General features: G+C 38.3%; 1 protein-coding gene, 1 non-coding gene and 2 pseudogenes across 2 annotated transcripts in view; 3 read left to right on the plus strand and 1 right to left on the minus strand.

Moving 5' to 3' along the window:
- POF1B (POF1B actin binding protein) overlaps positions 1-24,723 on the minus strand; it is a 100,864-nt gene that overhangs the window by 52,584 nt on the left and 23,557 nt on the right. The window contains 2 exon segments of the mRNA XM_036839291.1: positions 10,646-10,828; positions 15,391-15,492. Of these exon segments, the coding sequence (XP_036695186.1) occupies positions 10,646-10,828; positions 15,391-15,492 (285 nt within the window).
- Positions 516-620, plus strand: LOC118889386. Its single transcript, XR_005018520.1, has one exon. It is a non-coding gene; the product is annotated as a U6 spliceosomal RNA (small nuclear RNA).
- LOC118888622 lies at positions 3,718-4,533 on the plus strand (annotated as a pseudogene).
- LOC118888623 lies at positions 22,373-23,404 on the plus strand (annotated as a pseudogene).

Here is a 24,723-nt window from a genome sequence, read left to right on the forward strand (position 1 = left end):
TGCCTTATGGTACAGTTCTAAGTGCTACTGGGAACAAAAAAAGACATAAGATACTGTTTCCTCCTCTCTCAAGGACCTTATGGTCTTTTAGAAGAGCTAAGATATGTATCTAAATAACTTTATATGATAGATTGCCCAGTTCATAAGAGCTATGAAGAGAAGCACAGATGAAATGGTAAAAGAGTGCTCTCTTGGGCTTCCCTGGTGGCGCAGTGGTTGAGAATCTGCCTGCTAATGCAGGGGACACGGGTTCGAGCCCTGGTCTGGGAAGATCCCACATGCCGCAGAGCGGCTGGGCCCGTGAGCCATAATTACTGAGCCTGCGCGTCTGGAGCCTGTGCTCCGCAACAAGAGAGGCCGCGATAGTGAGAGGACCGTGCACCGCGATGAAGAGTGGTCCCCGCTTGCCACAACTAGAGAAAGCCCTCGCACAGAAACGAAGACCCAACACAGCCATAAATAAATAAATAAATAAAAATTAATTTAAAAAAAAATTTTTAAAAAAAGAGTGCTCTCTTCTCTTCGGCAGCACATACACTAAAATTGGAACGATACACAGAAGATTAGCATGGGCCCTGCGCAAGGATGACACGCAAATTCGTGAAGTGTTCCATATTTCTATGGGAGGGATGTGAGCCCCGGAGCCTTCATCCCGTCCTGTGGTGTCTCCCCAGGTCTTCCACAAGCTGGCCTCCTACAAGGGCTGTTTGCTGTCTAGCCTCAGTACGATGCTGAAGACGTGGGTTAGACTGCAGCCCAGGGCAGAGACTCCTGAGAGCCCTTGTTGCCGAGAAAGCCAACTGCGAGACGCCTTGCTGGCTGCTTGGAGGAAAAAAACCCTGAACACCTGTGGCCGAGTACTGCGAGTGGCTCCCGCAGGTCATGCAGGTTGACCTCGAGAAAGCCTGGCAGCCCGCTCCTGACCGCTGACCCAGTGCCTGCCTGAGGGGCCAAGGACTGGCCTGCGGACCCAGGGGGCCTGGCAGTGGCCAGTGTCCGGCACAGTCACCCTGACCCCAGACCGCGCCCAGGAGGCAAGTCGAGCCCCTGGACACCCTCATTCATCATGGCTCGTTTCTGGGCACAACGTGTTGCCTTCCCTGGGCAGTCCGACCCAGGGGTGACTTTTGTAACTATTTATTACAGGGTGGATAATGGTTTTATCTCCCATGCTGGCCCCATTTTAAATGTGCTCTATGTACTACATTAGTCCCTGTAGAGCAGCAGGGCTGCTGGGCAAAGGCAACCACGGGCCCTTCCTCTGCTCTCCATTCCCTGCGAGTGTGGTGCACCCTCCCCACAGCCAGGGAGGGCCCCCAAAGCTACTGCTGGCTCCTGTGGAGTGGGTGTCTCCTCCCCGGTGGTCAGCCCCCCACTGGCTACATTACTGTAATAAACCTTAGCTGTGACGACAACAACAACAACAAAAATGGTAAAAGAGTTATAGGAAGGAAACCCAACTTTCAGCTATATGAGAGTGGTTTTATGTAGGAAGATTCTTCAGACTATGACAACTGATTAAGTGTGAGGTGGCAAATGAGAGGGAAAGTAAAAAATAATACTAAATTTTAAGTCTGGTGATTAGGGCACTGAAGATATCATTAATAGAAATAGAGGGCATAGAATGAAAAGCTGGTATATGGTCAGTTGGAGGTGACTGTGGGACAGCCAAGTAGAGACATCAACTATTCCATTAAAAATTATGGATTAAAGCTTCGGAGGGAAGTTTGGGGAGTTGTCCATGTAAAGGTGATCATGTAAAGGTCATAGAAGTCAAGCTTTTACACCATATAGTCAAGGGAGAAGGGGTAGAGAAAGGAGAAGAAGGCCAAGGATGGGTCTTTGGGGAAGATCTGATGAAAGAAAGAAGAAGAGCCTGAGAAGAATTAGAAGCAGCAGTACAGTATAATGGAAAGAAAGAATATCAAGAATACAATGGATCAACATTATCAACTATTCCATCTTATTCGAACTGGAATAAGATGAAAATGAAGCAAAAAATGAAGTGGAATTTGCAACTTAGAGGTCAATAAAAGCAGTTTCAGGAGAATGTTGAAACTAGAATCTGGTTTTCAAAGTGTTAAGGAATGTGTGGGTAATGAGGAAATGGCAGCAGTGAGTATGCCTTCCTCCTTCAGGGATTTTGCAAGTTAAGGGAACAAAAATGATTGAGATCATAAGTCAGTAGATTGGTAGGGTTGCTAATGGAGTCACCTTGAAGACAAGGTTAGATTATTAATTCTCAAAGATCAGAAGAATCAAAAGTTCACTGAAAGTACAGAGAAATTTTTCAATGAAATAGGGTGTTGAAGGAGTTCACATAGTGAACGCAACTTGTGGTCCCTGGACCAAGTAGCATTAGGATAACGAGTGAACTTGGAAATGCAAACTATCAAGTCCCAGCAATCTCTATTTAAGCAGGTCAGCCAACTGATTCTGGTACACAAAAAAATCTGAGTTCCACTGCCCATTCTTGGTAGAAGGCAAGGCTACCTGCAGAGAGTAAGAGAACAGCAATGGGACCTAGAGTATGAAGAGGGAAAAATAAAGATTATATACTGAGGACCGGGGTGGCAAGTCAATCAGAATTAACTAAAAGGACTGTCTAGCAACAGAAGGAATCCAGCAAGACAGAGATAATCTGTACTAGACTAAATTGGCCTAGTTTGCGAACTTTCTCTAGCACACGAAGTCAAAATCTAGGTGCAGAGAAAGTGGATGGCAGTCTATCCAAAGTAAGGGATTAGCAAAGTGAGGACTAATCAGAGAAGGCAACAATTTTAAGGGTTTCTAGCAAGAGCATTGTTGAATCAGCTGACAGGGGACACCAGCCCGGTTTGGAACTGAGGGCTAGAGAGCTTGTTGAGGGCAAGGTTCAATGGGAATTAGAGAGTAGGAGATGAAGTAAGAAAGTGATGATAAGAGAAAGAGAGATTCAGAATTCCAGATGAAACAGTTTCAAGTGATGTGGAGGTTCAAGGAGTGACCAAAGTCTATGAGAGCTGAAGATGTAGTAGAAATGAAGAAATTAAGGGTGATGAAGAACCATGATGACAGAGCATGAGAAAGATCTCTCATTTGAGTGGAGAAGTTCTCATAGATGATTCCAGGGCAGGGGTCAGGGGAAAGTGGGGAGAAGATTGTAAGCCTGCCAGTGAAACTGTTGAAGGATGATGAGAGTGACTAGAAGGTCAGTAGTAGTGATAATATGAGCCAAGAGGAGAGGTGTATATGGATTGCAGGGTTTTAAAGAGAGGAAATGGTTGATCAACAAAAACCAGAACACTTGACTGTATAAAATTGTACTGAGAAAAGAATTAGCAATAGATACATAGAAAACCAAACAAATGAAAACATTTAGGGAATTATTAACACCAGCAAATAATAGTTGTACTAATAAAAGCAGCAAAATAGTACACAAATTGGTTCAGCAGTAAATAATACTTTCATAGCAATAATAATATAAACACTGAATAATGATTTACCCTAAAATATGGGGATTTAACTATACTGAGATGATGAAAGGGATGTAAACAGGTAGGTGGGTGATTAATAGAACTAAATCCTTATGTACCAGAATTACCAACATATAATATACAACATTGATAAATCAAAAAATAGCAGCATAAGTATATCCATATTATTTAGCTATATGGAAGTAAAGACAAGAAGAAAAAAAGCTAAGAGTTGAAAATTGTTGCCTCTAACTTCCGCCCTTTTGGCTCTCTGAGCAGCACCATGGCGGTCGGCAAGAACAAGTGCCTTACGAAAGGGGGTAAAAAGGGAGCCAAGAACAAAGTCGTTGACCCATTTTCTAAGAAAGATTGGTATGATGTGAAAGCACCAGCTATGTTCAATATAAGAAATATTGGGAAAACACTAGTCACAAGAACTCAAGGAACCAAAATCGCATCTGATGGTCTCAAGGGTCGTGTTTTTGAAGTGAGCCTTGTTGATCTGCAGAATGATGAAGTTGCATTTAGAAAATTCAAGCTTATTACTGAGGATGTTCAGGGCAAAAACTGCCTGACTAACTTCCATGGCATGGATCTTACCCGTGACAAAATGTGCTCCATGGTCAAAAACTGGCAGACCATGATTGAAGCTCACGTTGATGTCAAGACTACCAATGGTTATTTGCTTTGTCTATTCTGTGTGGGTTTTACTAAAAAAATGCAACAATCAGATTCAGAAGACCTCTTATGCCCAGCACCAGCAGGTCTGCCAGATCTGCAAGAAGATGATGGAAATCATGACCCAAGAGGTGCAGACAAATGACTTGAAAGAGGTGGTCAATCAATTGATTCCAGACAGCACTGGAAAAGACATAGAAAAGCCCTGCCAATCTATTTATCCACTCCATGATATCTTTGTTAGAAAAGCAAGAATGCTGAAGAGCCCAAGTTTGAATTGGGAAAACTCATGGAGCTACATGGTGAATGTAGTAGTTCTGGAGAAGCTGCTGGGGATGAGACAGGTGTTAAAGTTGAAAGAGCTAATGGATATGAGCCACCAGTCCAAGAATCTGTTTAAAAATCAGACTTTTAATGGTGACAAATAAAAGATCTTATTCGTGATAAAAAAACAAAACAAAACAAAAACAGAAAATGGTTTCCTCTGGGCATCAGGCGTGCATGGAAAGGGTTGGGACAGGAACTTGCTGTTTGTTTTATGCCATTTAATAATATTTGACCTTTTAAGCTATCTATATGCATTACTTTGATTAAAAAAAATAAAGACTATTTTTAAAAGAGTAAATAAATAACAATTCTTGTTTGCCACAGAACAAGAGTTCAAAAGGGCACAAGAGCAGGAGGTAGCAGGAGACAGATAAGGGTGGTGTTGGAGAAAAAATGGGTCCAAAACAGATATCAATTAAATTTGGGGAAAGGATAGCAGGGAATAGAGTTTTGCACAAAAGACACTCATTTTCAATAATGGGGATGGAGAAGGCAATAAAGATGGAGAAGGACTGGAGTCACATGTGACTGAGTGAGGGAACAAGCAGAAATGCTGAGTTTATTAAGCTAAGCAGCCCAGAGTTTCCATCATTAGTGAATGACTTATGTTAAATAAACATTGTAACAAGCTTCCTGGATACTTGTCAGAAAATGCACCTGACACTAAGATCTGTGCTGTCTTGATGTTGACAAAAATTAAGTTTTCAAATGACAGAAGAAAGGCATCACAAGTTGGAGAATTTTCCATTGGCAATAGCACTGTCCAAGTGAGCAGGACTCTTCCCTTGATATCTTCCCATGACTCAAAGTTTTCTTGGAAGCCTCAAGCCAAATGCAAGAGTTGTACATGCAATATATATAATTATTTGAGTCTTTTTTATAAACACCACCTGTATAACAACTTGTAAAACGAGTTCAGTTGAGCTTTTCCCTGTCACTAACATATGTGGAATTATCTGTTCCTTGCTAATGGCAGGAAAATGATCACAGCATGTTATTCTTAATGTCCTCGGGGAAAGAAATGTGATTGGTGCTGTTTCGAATTTGAAACCAAAATAATGATCTTTCTAAGGAGAACCATGGAAAACATACATAAATTAGTTTTATTAAAAATATTTTGAAGCCAGGTTTTTGTACATCTGATTTTCAAAAATATTTTAATGCCTTTTGCTTCTTGGAAAGCACTTTAAAGGTGATTTAGTTTCATTTAAAAATATCATTACAGGGACTTCCCTGGTGGTGCTGAGGTAAAAAATCCGCCTTACAATGCAGGGGACGTGGGTTCAATCCCTGGTCAGGGAACTAAGATCCCACATGCGGAGCAGCTAAAGCCTGCGTGCCACAACTACTGAGCTCGCTCGCTTCAACTAGAGAGCCCGCGTGCCACAAACTACAGAACCCACGCGCCCTGGAGCCTGTGTGCCGCAACTAGAGAAGAGAAAACCCACACACCACAACTAGAGAGAAGCCCTCGTGCCACAACGAACGATCCCACATGCCTCAACTAAGACCCGACGCAGCCAAAAATAAATAAAGTAAGGAAATAAATAATAAATAAATCTTAAAAAGAATATCATTACAATGGAAACCAATTTTTTATTTTGATGCTTTGAAAGATTTGGGGACTGGGGTTAGGGGAGGAAAAGGCAGAGAATCAAACATTCATTTGTGTACCTAGTATGTGCTTGGCACTAAGCTGGATACTTTACATATTTTACCTCATTTAATCCATTGTAGATACACTGCACATTAAGTGTGATTCTCTCCCTCTTTTATAGATGGGGAAACTGAGGTGCAGTCCAGTTAAGTCGATTACCTCAGTCCAGTTAAAGTCAATTACCTAGGATCATGCAACTCAGCAGAATCAGGTTTTATAAACCCAGATAATTGAATTGAAGGTCTGTGTTCTTTCTACCTTATTATACTACCTCTGAATTGCAATTTAACTCTAAACACAAACTAAAAATGGGTCATCCTTTAGTTTTAAAAAAGCCTAACTGACATCTGCTCTATTACTCTTCAGAGACTCTTCCACTCATGTGGAAGACACATGTAAACACCAAGGATCCTAGGTGAGACAACTCATTCTCTGCCCTGCTTTGTCCATGGGATCTGCACAATCGGGTTACCCCATCCTTACTCTGACCAGAAATGGATCCAATCCTGTGTAATCCACATAGGTGGAAATTACCAGCTCTAAGCTTCCCAGGGCACTATTCCATTTTCAGAAGCACTTCAACTTTATCCATATAAAATACTGAAAAACCAGAAGAAAAGTATCTATACAAAAAGCCTCCAGCCTTTAACAAAGCTAAGTCGGAATCTCAAACTGAAAGATGAATAATAAAATAGAAAGTTATATATTAGTTACCCACCTCTGCCCATTTTCTAAACAGACAATATCTAGTCTGGTCAAGTATATTATTAGTTGCACTAAGCTAATGAAAGGGTATCATAGCATTACCATTGTCACTGTACAAGATTCTTAATCCTGTGATATTTTTCCCATCTCTGATAATTGTCCCTCACTCCATTCCTACTGTCATTATCCTAGTTTAAGTTTTACACTTTGACTACTGAAATATTTAGCTTTTAATAATCTCTCTGCAAATTCTTCTCTGTGGCATTTTTTCATGTTGTAGGCTTTATAGTTTATAAAGCATGTCAAACATATATTTTCATTTAGTCTTTACATCAACCCTGTGAGGTAGACATCACTACCAAAATTTATGGATGAGGATATTTCTGAGAGATTTAGTATTTATTAAAAACACATAGCTTGGAAAGGACATAGCTGGGACTGGAACCCAGGTCTTCCTACCCTGAAGCTAGTCCACTTTCTGTTATAGCATGAATATCTCCCCAGTGGCAGACTATTAATCCACTGTCCTATTCATGTTTACATTATTGACCAAGGACTCTCCACATTACTGACTCAACTTCCAAAGGGAACTCTCAATAAGCTCTGGAGTCAGGTTACCTATGTATGAATCCTTGCTCTACCACATGCTAGCTATGCAAGCCTTCGCAAGTAACTTAACTTCTCTGAACCTCAGTTTCCTTCTCTTGAACAATAAAGGCAACAATGATACCTTCTTCATCTGATCATTGTGAGAAGAAAACTAATCAATATTTCAATCTACCTTGTGCAAAGCTTCTAGAATTAACCTCCTAAATCATACCTATCAATATTTTCCTACTCAACAACCTTCAATCATCCTCCATTGCCTGCCAAATAAAGTTCAAAATTTTAAACTTAATGTTCGGGAATTCCCTGGTGGTCCAGTGGTCAGGACTCTGTGCTTTCACTGACGAGGGCCTGGGTTCAATCCCTGGTCAGGGAGCTAAGATCCTGCAGTGAGAAGGACCTCATGATCTGGCCTTAAGGTATCATTTTAACCCTACACTCTAGTACTCTTCATCCCATGTCTTCCTTGCCATACAAACCAAACCACTATTCCTGAAACCCAAAGTGTACTTTCCCAAATATATGACTTTTTTCATGTGATTCCCTGTTCTTAGGATGTCCATACCACACATACCACAATACCACATTTGGAAATTCTGCTCACTCTTCAAAACCCAGGTCAATCTCTTCCTCCTCAACAAAGCTTTCCTAGATCTCCCAGCTGAAATTAATTTCTTCTCTCTTCTGTTCCCAAAGCACATTGCATGATCCTCTTTTATAACAGACAACACTTTGCTTTGTATAATGCTTTATGTGTTTGCCACTTTCCCCTATTAGACAATAAGCACCTAAGAGAAATGTGACAATGTCTTACCAACGTTTGTATTTTTCATAGTACCTGGCATGACGATTTAATGCTTACAAATAATAATTACTACTAAAAACTAGTAATTACCATTTAAGTACTTACCATCAGCACTCAACAATGGTTAAGTGCTTAACATACAAGACATAATTTATTCTTACAATAACCCTGTAAGAAATGGATGATGAATCTTTATTTTATGATGAAGAAACTGAAGTGTAGCGAAGTTAAGTATTAGATTGAACCGTATGAAGCTGTTGCTCTTTGATCAACTTTAACCTATAAAAATGACAATTTCAGGGCTTCCCTGGTGGCACAGTGGTTGAGAATCTGCCTGCCAATGCAGGGGACATGGGTTCAAGCCCTGGTCTGGGAAGATCCCACATGCCACGGAGCAACTAGGCCCGTGAGCCACAATTACTGAGCCTGCGCGTCTGGAGCCTGTGCTCTGCAACAAGAGAGGCCGCGATAGTGAGAGGCCCACGCACCGCGATGAAGAGTGGCCCCCACTTGACGCAACTAGAGAAAGCCCTCGCACAGAAACAAAGACCCAACACAGCCATAAATAAATAAATAAATAAATAAATAAATAAATAAATTTTAAAAAACACAAAAACACAAAACAATTAAGAAAATGGTCATAGGAACATACATATCGATAATTACCTTTAAAAAAAGACAATTTCAAATGATTTAACCTAATAAAATGTCTTTCTAATGGTTATTACTAATCCATTTAATTTAAGAAATTCAACATCATCTGGACCATGTTTTAGAGTAATTCTAAAGGCCAGTATTTCCATACATGATAATTTTAGGCTTTTTTAGATGGGAAAAACGTGGATATTAAATATTTTGTGGTTCTTTTTTTACCATATGGCCAAAGTGTATATTTCAAGTTTCAGTCCTTAGAAATAATCTCATTCATATTTAATATAAAACAATCATATTCTTATGTGGGTAGGCTCTCTCTTTATTTTTTCGTATTCTTTTTCTTTTGTCTTTCAGTAGTAGTTGCCTATGAGAGAGGTCAACTTGAGCAAGCTATTCTTTATTAGAAAAAAATATGAAAAAAAACGAACAGTGGCTTATTCCCCACAGTTCCAGTTATAATTGTTAGTTTTTCCAAAATACAAGACAATCTTTTATCCTTTAACACATGTATAACAGAGGTTTACAAGATTCGAAAGTATTCAGAACATAAATTAGTCACTGATGATTGCATCCCAAGATATTTCTTCTTAGCAACTAAGTTGTAGTTTCTATTTTGTTGATGTAACAAATAATAAAATGTACGCCTATTCTGACTTGAGTTAATATGCCATATTTTCAAAGAAAACATATAAAAAGTAATTACCAGCTTGTGAAATGTGACCATTACAATCATCTTAGACAATACCACTTCCAATTCATTATTCATTTAAATATCATACTTCATGAAAATATTTAATGTTGCACAACTGTTGGACCCATTTTAGAACTGAGGATCAGCTAGAAATTAGGTGTTCATTGATCAGTTCTTAACTCCCCTCATAGATTTAATGTATTAATAGACCTGAATTATTTTGTCTTCTGAGAAGAGATGGAAAATTTTGTTTTAAAAATGCCATAATACATGTACCCTGAGAAAACCATAATTCAAAAAGAGTCATGTACCACAAGTTCATTGCAGCACTATTTACAATAGCCAGGACATGGAAGCAACCTAAGTGTCCATCGACAGATGGATGGATAAAGAAGATGGGGCACATATATATAATGGAATATTAGCCATAAAAAGAAACAAAATTGAGTTATTTGCAGTGAGGTGGATGGACCTAGAGTCTGTCATACCGAGTGAAATTAAGTCAGAAAGAGAAAAAGAAATACCGTATGCTAACACATATGTATGGAATCAAAAAAAAAATGGCTCTGATGAACCTAGGGGCAGGACAGGAATAAAGACACAGACGTAGAGAATGGACTTGAGGACACGGGGAGGGGGAAGGGTAAGCTGGGACGAAGTGAGAGAGTAGCACTGACATATATACACTACCAAATGTAAAATAAATAACTAGTGGGAAGCAGCTGCATGGCACAGGGAGATCAGCTCGGTGCTTTGTGACCACCTAGAGGGGTGGGAAAAGGAGGGTGGGAGGGAGACTCAAGAGGGAGGGGGTATGGGGATATACGTATGCATATAGCTGATTCACTTTGTTATACAGCAGAAACTAACACTACACTGTAAAGCAATTATACTCCAATAAAGATGTTAAAAAATAAATATATAAAAATGCCATAATAAAACACGAATCTTCATGGTATAACACCTCAATATTTTGATGAAAATTTAATGTGGGTACCTATACAGTGGTGTGAGCAGGGTTTAAGAGATTATTTCAGTTTTACAAGGAATCAGCTCATTAATCTCACCTGCTCATGTGTATGGTTTGAGTCACTATGACACAGTTCAATTCCAGTGTTTGTAGAAATTGAATCACTTCCTGTGATGGTTTGGATTTGCTGGCTAGAATGGGATTGTTGACAGTGTAGAGAGTGGAAGATCTGGGGCTATTGGACAATGTGATGATGGCACTGAACCTGAGGATAGCATTCCTAAAACACATACACATGCCAAAAACAGTCACTCAGAATAAAAATAACTAATAAAAGAAAAGCCAACTGAATCCACTTTAAAAAATTTAATGTGTTCTTTCACAAGATAATTCAAGCCCTAGGATTTATAGTTTTAATAAGTGATATATTATTTTTTCCAATTATTCCATTGGGAAAGATTGTATTGAACTCTATTTTTATTTGACCAGGTGGCTGTAACCATCCAAATACTTACCTAAGTTGACCAGAGAATTGCATGTTCTGATTAAATTAATATTACAGTTATACTTAACACTAAAACTATAATGAATATTAATATTAATTAATATTTATTTGATGATTCAACAGGCACTTCAGGATCTAATTACATAATAATAATACTGAAGATGTTGATGGATATAAATTAGAAAATAATGTAATGTAGTGATTTTCAATGTCAGGAAGCATATTAGAAACACAGTGGGGGCAGGTGAAGTTCTTATGCTTGTGAAAATCAAGCATAAATTAAGAAAAAAAGATTGGAAAACAGTGACTGAGCCTTCAGATTCAGAAAACATGGATTCTAACTCTGATTCTACCACTTACTCTGTGATCTTGAGAAACTGTATATGCAACCTTTATAAGCTTCAGTTTCCTCTTGTGTAAAAGTGGAGATAGTATGTACCTCACTGGGTTGCTATGAGGAGTAAATTAACTAATGTTTGTTAAGTGCTTAGTACAAAGTAGGTGGGTAATTAACATTTATTATTATTATTATCATATTTTATCATTGTCATCATCATCATCATCAACTTAATCATCATCCACCCCGTTAATTCTGCAGGTGAAAAAAAATATAACCATGAGGTCCAGAGAAGTAAGATGATTTACTTATAACGACACAAATAATTAATGGCAAAATTGGGACTGGAACTCATGATTTCTTGCTCAGAGTTCTGTCAGAACATTAAACTGAATTTGTACTGTCTTCAAAATATTTTGGAACTTGTTTTCAAACTAAATCTTTCCTATCTGCTTGCTTATTTACCATGGCTTTTTTCTGGTAAGTGTAGAGCACAGAATAAAAACAGATATCTGGTTATTTCAGTTCGGGGGATTTCAAGTATGCTTGAATTTTCTATATTATTTTGTTATTATTCTACTTTGAAAGCAGGCACCTGAAAGCCAGTTTTCGAAGAAAAAAATACTCTATTTGAATCATAATGCTACATTCATGCACATACAATTAACTTTGAAAGTATAAATTCAATGCTCTATTTTCTTTTGACTGTTGGAAAGGTGACCTATATTAATAAAGTAAGGCACTTCAAATTTTAAAAGTTTTATATGGAACAATTTTCAAGCTATATTAAATGAAGAAAGCAAGATGCATAAGAATGAATATAGTATGCTCCTTTTGTATAATATTTTTAATGTACATACATGTGTATTTACAAATATATACAGCTGCTTTTAAATGCATGCATAGAGCAAAAAACATTTTAAGAGTGACTGCCTCTGGGAGGAAGAACTGAGGGACAAGAGGATCAAGATAGAGAAGCTGTTTTTTCACTATATACAATTTTATTCTCTTTTCACACTCTTTTTGTACCTTTTTATAGTTTTTATGCTTTGAAATTTTTTACCATGTATACAAATATCTTTTCATGTATACAAAAAATTTTTTGAAAGAAAAAATATATATATAAAGAAACACATTTTACAAGTAGACACTGCCTTGGTAGACATATAGATAATAAAGGTCATAGAATCAGTTCATAGAATGATTTTCTCTAGGATCTTTTCAAATATGACCTACTTTACAAATATGCTAGCACTAAGTAAGAGCTCTACAGTTTAGAAGTCTGACTGTGTACTATCAGTAACTTTTGTACAAATTTTGGGGATGAATGTATCATCTGTTCTTTTATGTTACAAAATACCTTCATACACTAGATTAGGATAAAGTCAGAGTGATAGCCAGAGAAAGCTTTCACCAGTGGAGAGCTTGTACACTACTGAAGTAGAATTCCTCCTGAAAAAAAAAATGTGTCCCTTAAAAAGCAGATTAGGAAAAACTTTGAAAGGACAATAAATAAAACAAAACCCATTTCTCAATCATCTTTCTTTATTAATGCATCAGTTGAATAGAATGCTGATAGTCTCTCCATCTGGGATGTCTTGTGGTTTTCCTGAGCCTATTTGGCATCTGAACCACTCATTGGTACCCCTAAAGTCTTAGCAGGTTTTCAGTTTCCATTCCTCACACCTGACTACTAAAATTATTGTTCCAAAGCAAGATATTCATACATTTCTCATACTTTTGAAGCATACCACAAGCTGAGTTTTTAATGTACAAAAGATCAAACATTTCTGATTTACCATATATCTTATCATTTTTGCTCAAGAAAAAAATACACAGAGTACAATTTATATGAATTGGATAATTATCTTGCAACTGACACCACTTTACCACCCTTCTACTATAAATACCTCTTTTTTTGGACAGGTCCCATCTCCTAAGAGCTAGTCCTATTTGGATTAGTCTCATATGACATTAAACAGGTTCATCCAGACTCTGGCTTTATCCAGCTCATCCCACCGTATTTCTGTCACTGAGGAAACTCAACTAGGTCAAAGCAGTTGTATGCATGGTTCCTTCTACCTTGGGTAGCCTCCCATGGCAGTTCCAAAACTCCCAAATCATTTAAGTCATTAATAAGAAAAGTGGACATGTAAAAGTAAATATTCTAGTTAACAGTAAGTAGCAGCAATGTTCTCTTAAAGGAATTCTTCTTTAATTGTTCCAGATGCATAGCAATAATAATGTACATGATATTCAATATTTTCTTCTAGGGCCAAGATTTAGAAAAGCTGTTTATTCTCTTTGAAACAAGAACTTGGAAGCAGCATGAAATGATGTGTCTCAAACATTCCTTCCTATTTAAAGTGTGTCAGACATTGTTTTGGCTGTCCAGTTAGATAAAGGACAGATGTTATAAACTGGTAGCTTGAGGAAAGTGCCTTTTGAAGAACTAAAATATTTCGAGAAATTTTTCTGTTTGGTATCATAATGTCCAGAAATATTCTGCAGTTCTTTTGGAAAATATGCACTTAATATGTACTATATTAAACCCTTCAGACTATATACAGTTTTCCAAGAAGACTAGAATCTTAAAGATTTAGATATTTATGATTCTGAGAGTTTACTCTTTTTCATTTTAATTGGGTATCAAATGAGTAATAATGTATTAGTTCCTATGAGTTGGGTAACAACTGCCCATAAATGCTCATAAAAATAAGACATGTTCTCATGCCAAGAAAAATGAAAAAAAGAGAATTTAGTATATTTTAATGTTTCAGTTGTATATGAGAAAAATGATTTTGTGATCAAAATTCATTTGATAATATTTAACTGCCTGTTTTGGGTTGAATTGTGCCTCCCAAAAAAAGATTCATTGAAGTCCTAACTCCCAGTACTTCGGAAAGTGAACTTATTTGGAAACAGGGTCTTTACAGAGGTAATCAAGTTAAAATGAGGTCATTAGGATGGGTCCTAATCAAACATGACTGGTGTCCTCATAAAAAGAGGAAATTTGGACACAGAGACAAACATGCACAGAGGGAAGACCATGTGAAGACACAGAGGGAGGGTGCTATGTGACAATGGAGAATTAAAATTACACATCTACAACCTGAGGAACACTTGAGGCCACCAGAAACTAGGAGATAGGCAGGGAAGAGTTCCTTCTATAGAGGCTCTAGAGGGGGCATGGCCCTTTCAACACGGCAATTTCATAGTCCTGGCCTCCAGAACTGTGAGACAATAAATTTCTGTTGTTTCAAGCCACCCAGATTGTGGTACTTTGTTACCACAGCCCTAAGAAACTAATACACTGTCGTAGTTCAAGAGATAAATCCCAGGATTTGTCTGGGCTGGGAATGTTTGTACCCACTGAGGAGATCAATGTGAAACCTCTGCTGGTTACAGTAACAACTCTGCTTAAAGGACGGAAGGGCAGGGGGAGAGAGGAGCTCTATATGCCATGGAATTACCATCACCCTGCTGCAGTTTTGTACTCTATACTTGGTCTCTCAATTAAGCTTAATGGAATTTCAAAAACTGACTTCAAGCTTTAGCTTTCTAGACCTTTTATAGTACACAGTATTTTACAGGTCTGTTCATAGATAGTGTTCATTTAAAAATTCACTTCATATTAAATGAATTAAGAAAATTGCAATGTTTTAAATTATGATTTTTGTGAGCCTTGTTTAAAAGAAACATACAAAGCATTGAGATATCTATATTAAGTTCAGATTCTACCATTAATTTTCCCCGTGACTGGACATATCTTTATTTCAGTTTCCCTTTCAGTAAAATGGGAACAATAATACTTCAAATGAGGAAATGGAAGTGAAAGCATTAAGGATGATACAAAGGGCTGTAGATATAATGAGGTATCGTTATGACATAGCGAGCTTGCCTGGCACTTGACAATTGAAGGCCATTTTAGCTCTATTAAAATATTCATAATTCAAAAGTATACACTTATAAAATAAGCCTTAAAACAAATTTCACTTACCTGATCCATATTTAGCTTCTCCACTTTTCTTATGGTTTTTTCGTAAATAACATTATTTCCTGGAAAGAAATGGCCTCCTCTTAGGAATGGCGACAGTGGTTCCTATAAAGACATTAAAGACTGTGTTTTGCTTTGAAAGTTACCTTTTCAGAGGAATCTGAACTTAAGCAAATATGCATTCTCCAATAAACTCTGAAGTAGTGGCAGACTTTAGGAGGAAAGTGGAATGACATCCCAATAAGGTTCTGAGAGATATAAGGATATAGTAATAAAAATAGTCCATTTTCTCAAACAGAACAAACTGTATCTCCCACTACATTTTACTAAGACTAACAGTGTTTTGGGGAAATTGGAAAAGAGTGGGAAAGATTTTTTTTTTCTGTTCCTAAGGCAAGGTAAGTTTCCTCTGAGGTAGACAGGCATGAGGTCAACCTCATCTAAACTGGGTTCACTGGCAGGTTACTTTCTATGCCAAAGTATTATTAGAGAAATGCAAAATAAACATAATTCAGCACCACTGAGCCATAAAGTAGGTAGAACTGTATTAAAGATTTTTTTTCTTGGAACTCAATTTGGGTTCCCTTGAAGTGTACAATTCCTACTTGTGATTACAATCAAAGCTAAGGCTCTCAGTACAAAGTGTTCTGAATACTGAGAACAGAGTAGAGGCTTTAAGAGCCACTATATCTCCATATAATCAACTAAATTGATGTAGGATTATCCAAGTGCTTAGAAGTTGTCACCAATGAAATAATGGGTGGTGACATGTCCAAGATCTGAAAGAAACCAGGAAGGGCTAATAAGAATCAGACCAGGAGTCCAAAATAAATGTACTATGTACTATACTCCTCTCCTTTCTTTTGGTTTTCATATGACTTTTCACTTGTATAGGGGGAGTCAGGGTTATTTTGTTACAAACCAAAAATTGCATTCATTTATTTTTGTAATGCAAGGGAACAGTAGAGAGGGGGATTGGCTAAATCTATTACCAGTTAATGTGCTTAGGACCATTTCAAAACCAACAAAATATGATAGCATTTTTGTAGTCTACTATTGTAAAAACTGTTAGAACAACTGGACTAAAACACTGGTTGTTGAGAAGGCAAGACACTCTTGAACCCAAAGTATACACTTCTTGTGTTCAAGTTTGGCTAAAGGGTGCTTTAACTTAATGTTCCTGGGATACTTTGGTAAAACAAACATATAAGTGATTCATTTTGACTAGCTGATGAATTACCAAATCTAAAGATGGATATATATTTAAAAATTCCCCTAGAAACTATTTTGTGTTTGTTTTTGTAAAAAAAGCCTCTTTGGTAATACATGTAACACATGTTTACATTCATGTAACACATGTTTAAGAGCTTACTATGCACAATATACTTTGCTAAGTATTATAAGGCATGAATCAAAGTTAGATTATTACTAGGAGCATTGAATATTGATCAGGGTTCAAACTATAGCCAGCAGCCTATATTTGTAATGTTCTCAAGCTAAGAATGGTATTTATATTTTTAAAGGATTGTAAGTAAAAAGAAGGAAGACCAAGACCTTATATTTCTAAAGGACTATAAGTAAAAAGAAAGAAGACCAAGACCCCATGTGGCCAACAAAGCCTAAAATATTTACTATATTGTCTTTTACAGGAAAAGTTTTCTAATCCCTAGTCTAGATGATATATGAACACAAATACCTATAATACAAGGGTGAAAGAGGCAAGGGCCAATAAAAAGTACAAAGAAATAACTTATGGGATGGAATTCAGAAGAAGAAAAACCGAGTTCCATTGGCAGTGCTTGGGTAGGTTACTTGGATCAGGTAGCATTTAAGAGAAGGTAAAGGTGGGCTTTGAATATAAGGAGGTGAAAGAAAATGGTATTTGAAGTGAAGGAAACAAAGTCAAGACACCAAGGTTGGAAAAGTGTAAAGTTATATGTAGGGGGCATACTTGGCAGATGGAGCTTGGTTCTGCAAGCAGTGAGATGCCTTTGAATGCTTTTAAACGGGGCTGTGATTTGAACATAAGTCTACTTCAGGAAGATTAATTGGGGAATGGAAAGAATACAGGTGAGGAGACCAGTTAGAAAATTATCCTGAATCATCAAGGACAGCACTTTTCAAAGAAGACTATGAGATCTTGAACCTGAGGAATCTACTATATGGTAAATGGACTCAAAAACTAAAACAGTAAAAGTGGAGACACATGGAGTTTTCTGTGCTCCTGGTAAGAATCTAGGTCAGATTCATATTTTTATTCTTCATAACACTTAGCAAAGTATATAGTGCATAGTAATCCCTTAAACATGTATTAACTTATTGCAAATAACTAGCAAAAGAACTCTTTTACAGCACACAGTTGAAAACACATGTCTGGAACTAAGTGGGGATTCCATGGCTATTGTTCTAGATTTCAGAATCATATGCTTAGAAGTTCTAGTTAAAATCATGCAATTGCTGAAAAGGCAAATGAAGATCAAAGACAGAACTACAAATCTTCAGACATATGAGAATCATAAGAGAAAAATGTCATACAGTCAAGAGAAGAGAAATTTTTAAGAAGCAATAGGAAGGTGAGTGAAGGTATAAATGCTTCAGGGAGGTCAACAGGTGAGAATTACAAAGTAGATTGGATTTGAACTACTACAAATCTATTGGGTTTGACTACTAAAATTAGTGGAAATAGGTATAATAGAAAAAAATGTCTGGGTTAATAAAACCTGTATTCAGTTCTGCCTCTATCACCTACATGCTGTGGAAACTTAGGTAAGTCATTTACCTTCTCTGAGGCTCAGTTCCTTTATCATAGGGATAGTAATGAAGGGTACTTTATACCAAGTAAAATATGTATGTTAAAGTACCTTTAATCTGTCATGTTAATGTATAAAAGGCATTGGTTTTGAATAATACATTAATATAATATTTAAAATCAATACTGATTTTAAAATAGTTTATGAGAATCTTGTTAGAACTTTTCTAGGATATCGAGTTTAAAAATACACAAAAGTGGACTTCCCTGGTGGTGCAGTGGTTAAGAATCTGCCTGCCAATGCAGGGGATACAGGTTCAAGCCCTGGTCCAGGAAGATCCCACATGCCGCGGAGCAACTAAGCCCGTGCGCCACAACTACTCAGCCTGTGCTCTAGAGCCTGCGAGCCACAACTACTGAGCCCACGTGCTGCAACTACTGAAGCCCGGGCTCCTAGAGCCCATGCTCCCCAACAAGAGAAGCCAGTGCAATGAGAAGCCCGCGCACCACAGCGGTGAGTAGCCCCTGCTCACCACAACTAGAGAAAGCCCGCACACAGCAATGAAGACGCAACACAGCCAATAAATAAATAAATATAAATAAATAGATTAAAAAAAAATACACAAAAGTAAGCTTGTTGAGGGCAGGGACTTTATCCATCTTGAATACCCCATAGTGAATGAACAGATGATTGGATGAGAAGAGACGATATGAACTTTCATATACGGATGTAAGCATCTTCTAATAGGGGAAAAAATTTAACAAAAGCATGAAATTTTCTTCTCTATGAACTAAAATTCACTCTAAATGCTGAACCATTATTATTTTTTAAGAAGAAAAAGGACTTAGGTGCTAAGAGTATTGATTCTCCCTAAACTGTGTGTTGGACTTATTTTAAATGATCTACTGAAAGAAAAACTTCTAAATTTAGGGAACTATTATTTTCCCCAACTCTATAAGAAAGTAAAACCAAATATTAATATGAATAGATCACTCTGCATAAAACAGGTCAGCAAAATTAATCAAAAGTTTTAGATTTCTAATAAATGAGCTGCTAGACAGTTTCACTATTTGGTAGCTTATTTTATTTTTCTACCTGTACATTGGAATTGGTGCCAGACCCACCCTAAAAATTAACAGGTGTTTTCAAAGATGGCTGATCTTATAATTTAACTGTTACTTTTAGAACCTCTGGGAGTAGTTCTCACATCTAACAAAGTACATAATCCCCAGCATCCACTTTACTGTTCCCAGGCCATGAAACCTTGTTGGAGAACATTTTTTAAAAAAGATTTGCTGGGCTTCCCTGGTGGCGCAGTGGTTGAGAATCTGCCTGCTAATGCAGGGGACACGGGTTCGAGCCCTGGTCTGGGAAGATCCCACATGCCGTGGAGCAACTAGGCCCGTGAGCCACAACTACTGAGCCTGTGCTCCACAACAAGAGGGGCCACAATAGTGAGAGGCCTGCACACCACAATGAAGAGTGGCCCCTGCTTGCCGCAACTAGAGGAAGCCCTCGCACAGAAACGAAGACCCAACACAGCCTAAATAAATAAATAAATAAATAAATAAATAAATAAATAAAGGTGCTAAAACAAAAAAGATTTGCTGATGTGGCTCAGTACAAATTCAAGTTATCCAACTTTAAGAAGCCCTCGGACATTCATGGTCATACTTGTATTCACCAAGTTCTCTATAACTACGGTTACAAATCTTTTTTTTTCCTGAAAGCCCCATGCTCATGTTCGTTCATTCACCTTCTACTTACTGAGAAAACCAATATAATCTGTCCAATGAGATTCCTCCATTTTCCTCTCCACCTCAAAAATCTCTTCAGTTTCTGCTCCTTCCACTCATTATGGAATAACATACTCCTCTTTTATCTGGAAGTCACTTCTCTGTCTGTACCTGGAATCCTATCCACTCTTGACTCTTCCAGAATCATGTCCCCTTTCTTCCCTTTCTCTGCTGCATCTTAACTTTTCCTTACTACTAGTTACTTCCCTCTGTCTATAAACCTCTCAGATCTCCAGGATTCTGTGCTACTATTCCATCTCTCCTCCTTTGACCAATATCCTTTTTAGGATAGTAATCCTCACTTATTTCCTCCACTTCTTGATCCAGTCACCCATTAACTTTTTGCATCTGGATTTTGCCTCCGTATGTATACTACAACTGCTCTCTCAAACATCACCATTGCTTTCTTAATGGTCAAACTCTATTTTCAAACCTCATCCTCCTTGGCCCTTTGGCCCTTTGAGATGGTTGACTGCCCCCTTTCTCTGTTTGCTTCAGTTAGTCTGTGTTCACATCCCTCTCTGACCGCTCCTCTACCTGTGAAAGTGGTTCCTTCCTTCTCTTCCTTTAGAGTAGGCATTTTAGGTTCTAACCTCACCCCCTTCCATTACCCCTCAGTGATCTCACTCATTCCCACAGCTACAAAGATAACTTTAAGAGGAATAACTCCTATGTCTCTATCACAAATGTGACCTTCCTCAAGTTACCTTTTAACTGCCTGTTGGGCATCTTCCCTGCCATGTGTCTCAAAGGCTACTGGTTCAAACAGATCTCACAGTCTCCCCCTTTCCCAAACCAGCTTCTCCTCTCCCCTACTTCTTACTCCTTTTAATTGAGCTACCATGTTCCCAGTATCTCAAACTGAAAAGCTTAAGTCATATTTGATTTCTCTTCTTTTAACCCCAAATCCAATACAGGTTATCAAAACTTGTCAAAATTACCCCCAGAATAACAGTCAGAAAAGATAGAGAGTGACACATTTAGTTAGAAGACCTAAGCAAGTCACACTTATTTAAGCTTTTGTTTCCACATTAGTAAAATGGTACCAATAACGATGTTCATTGTAATAATTCCTTAAATACCACAATAAATCCTTCTCTGATTTCCCAAACAAATGTGTTATCCCCAGCCTCTGAACTTCAGTAAGACTTCATCTGTATTTCTCTTATGGCATCTATCATACACCTCACTATATATTTTACATAGCTGTTTGTGGACATATCTTATTCCCCTTCCTGAGAGGAACTGTCAGCTCCTTTGGTTTGGGAACCATGTCTTATTTCCTTTTATTTTCCAATTTGAAGGCTGTAGAGTGCCCTTCCCAAAGTAGGAGCTCTGCAAGTGGAAAATCAATGAAAATGATTAATATAATTTGGATTATATCTACTGATGGAATCAAAATATTTCCTCATTTCTGAGTCATGTTATATACCAGAATGCATAAATCCCTTGACTAAAATGACAATAAATGGAAAATAAGGAAGATCAGGAGCAACCAAAAATAAAAAGGCTGAACAGAGTTAGAAGGATATCATGAGAGAAGCGGATTGAGATCAGTTTAATTACAGGGAGAAGTAAAGATTAGACAAACTGGAAGGTGAAAGAGGATAAAGTTGCCATTTAGGAGCCTCAGCTTATTATAAATATTGTAATTTAGCCAGAATCTTCTACTGAGGGAATTTAAAAGAACAAACAAAAAGGCATATACTTAGATAAATAAAATGTATCTGGACAGGATTTTCAAGCTGCTCTGCAAAACCAGTTAGATTATTTTTGTTTACAAAGCATGGGGATTGAAATTTGTTTTATCCCTCAATACTGTAAAGAGTTAGAAGCTGAAAATGTTAAAGTTAAAATGATCATTTTTCTTTAACCCTCTGCTGCATCTTCTCCCTGAGAAACTATTTGCTTCTTTGCAGTTGAACACAACCATAATGAGGCAGGCTCAGTGTTACAAATATGTTATGTACTTGCATACATACTTCTGATTTCTCTGCTTTTGTGATTACACTCTAGCTGGCGAGGATGGGGGAGAGGAGTGGTATGTGGGTGGGTCTCTGGATCCTAATTCACCTACATCATCAATCGTCCTTAATTCACAAATGTTCCTCTCCCATATCTGCATTGTTCGATTTCAGTTCCAACTCTGCTGTTTTGTAACCGAATGGTTTGGGGCCAATTAAGAACTTCAGTTCCAAGAAGGTTGGGACCTTGTTTTGTTCACTGCTCTATCTCCAGTTCTTGGGGTAATTTTTGGTGCATAGTGGGCAATCGATAAAAATTCACTGAATAGGCAGGAGCTTCAGTGAAAATTCACTGATAGGTGGTAGTGGGTGGCTGGGCGCGGAGGGGCATGGAGGAGCCGAGCAGGCCTGCGGTGGGCCTGGAGCCAAAGACGTGGCAGCGAAGCTGCCGGGTCCTTCATGGTGAAAGATTTGGGGACATTTCTCTCTCCTTTGTGTAGTTGATAGTTTGGGCAGTGAAGATATGGCGGACAGTGTCAAAACTTTTCTACAGGACCTTGCCAGGGGAATCAAAGACTCCATCTGGGGAATTTGCACCATCTCAAAGCTAGAAGGTCAAAGTCAACAGAAGAGAGAGGAGCAGCGTCGAAGAAGGGCAAGCAGTGTCCTGGCTCAGAGGAGAGCCCAGAGTATAGAGAGGAAGGAAGACAGTGAACCACATGTTGTTAGTCGAATTTTTCAGTGCTGCACTTGGAATGGTGGGATATTCTGGTTGTCTCCTCTTGTTTTATTGAGTGTTTATTCCTGTGCTTCAGTCAGCAGTGGGCCAAATTATTGGTGAACCATCACTTCCTGGGGATGTTTGGTTGTGGTTAGAATTCTTCCTCACGTCAATTTTCAGTGCTCTTTGGGTGCTCCCCGTTTGTGCTTAGCAAAGTTGTGAACGCAATCGGGTTTCAGGATATAGCTGATCTGGCATTCGAGGTATCAGGGAGGAAAGCTCACCCATTCGCTACTTTCAGCAAAATAATTGCTGACATGCTCTTCAACCTTTTGCTGCAGGCTCTTTTTCTCCTCCAAGGGATGTTTATGAGTCTCTTCCCAATCCATCTTGTTGGTCAGCTGGTTAGTCTCCTGCACATCTCTTCTCTACTCACTATACTGCTTCAAATATCGTTGGTTCAATAAAGGAATTGAAATTCACCAGCAGTTGTAAAACATAGAGAGAATTGGCCTTACTACATTGCATTTGGTTTGCCCTTGTCTTTCCTCACAGCAATGCGGTCCTCCTACATTGACAGTGGCTGCCTCCTTTCTATCCTATTTCCTTTATTCATTATCAGCGCCTTTTCCAATTGCACCTCTTCTCCTTGGTGGTTTTCTTAAGCAACAGACTCTTCCACAAGATGGTCTACCTGCAGTTGCCCTGAGTAGCTCAACTTCTGCAGTAAAGTTCCCCTCACCTTACCCATGTCCTGCCAAACTGAAAGCTGCTGCAGGCCACTGAGTCACCTGCCTTCAAGAGGGGATGGGCGGGATTGGAGGGGAGCCATGGCAGCTCTTTTCCTTGTTCACCTCCCCCACCAGGGAAGGCAACACCAACTCTGCCAAGGGCCCTGTGCATATTCCCCTCTTTCTGAGAAATCGGGAATTTTTTATTTAACATCTTTATTGGAGTATAATTGCTTTACAGTGGTGTGTTATTTTCTGCTTTATAACAAAGTGAATCAGCTATACATATACATATATCCCCATATATCTTCCCTCTTGCGTCTCCCTCCCTCCCACCCTCCCTATCCCACCCCTCTAGGAAGTCACAAAGCACCGAGCTGATCTCCCTATGCTATGCAGTTGCTTCCCACTAGCTATCTATTTTACATTTGGTAGTGTATATAAGTCCATGCCACTCTCTTTGTCCCAGCTTACCATTCTCCCTGCCCGTGGCTTCAAGTCCATTCACTAGTAGTGCTGAGTCTTTATTCCTGTCTTGCCCCTAGGTTCTTCATGACCATTTTTCTTTTCTTTTTTTTATTCCATATATATGTTAACATACGGTATTTGTTTTTCTCTTTCTGACTTCACTCTGTATGACAGACTCTAGGTCTATCCACCTCACTAAAAATAACTCACTTTCGCTTTTTATGGCTGAGTAATATTCCATTGTATATATGGGCCATATCTTTATCCATTCATCTCTTGAAGGGCACTTAGGGTGCTTCCATGTCCTGGGTATTGTAAACAGAGCTGCAATGAACACTGTGGTAGATGACCCTTTTTGTATTATGGTTTCCTCAGGGTATATGCCCAGTAGTGGGATTGCTGGATTGTATGGTAGTTCTATTTTTAGATTTTTAAAGAACCTCCATACAGTTCTCCATAGTGGCTGTATCAATTTACATTCCCACCAACAGTGCAAGAGGGTTCCCTTTTCTCCACACCCTCTCCAGCATTTATTGTTTCTACATTTTTTGATAATGGCCATTCTGACCAGTGTGAGATGATAGCTCATTGTAGTTTTGATTTGCATTTCTCTAATGATTAATGATGTTGAGCAATCTTTCATGTGTTTGTTGGCAATCTGTATATCTTCCTTGAAGAAATGTCTACTTAGGTCTTCTGCCCATTTTTAGATTGGGTTTTTTGTTTTTTTGATATTGAGCTGCTTGAGCCGCCTGTAAATTTTGGAAATTAATGCTTTATCAGTTGCTTCATTTGCAAATATTTTCTCCCATTCTGAGGGCTGTCTTTTCGTCTTGTTTGTGGTTTCCTTTGCTGTGCAAAAGCTTTTAAGTTTCATTAGGTCCCATTTGTTTATTTGTGTTTTTA

Source organism: Balaenoptera musculus, chromosome X (assembly GCF_009873245.2).
Source record: "Balaenoptera musculus isolate JJ_BM4_2016_0621 chromosome X, mBalMus1.pri.v3, whole genome shotgun sequence".
Lineage (NCBI taxonomy): Eukaryota > Metazoa > Chordata > Mammalia > Artiodactyla > Balaenopteridae > Balaenoptera > Balaenoptera musculus.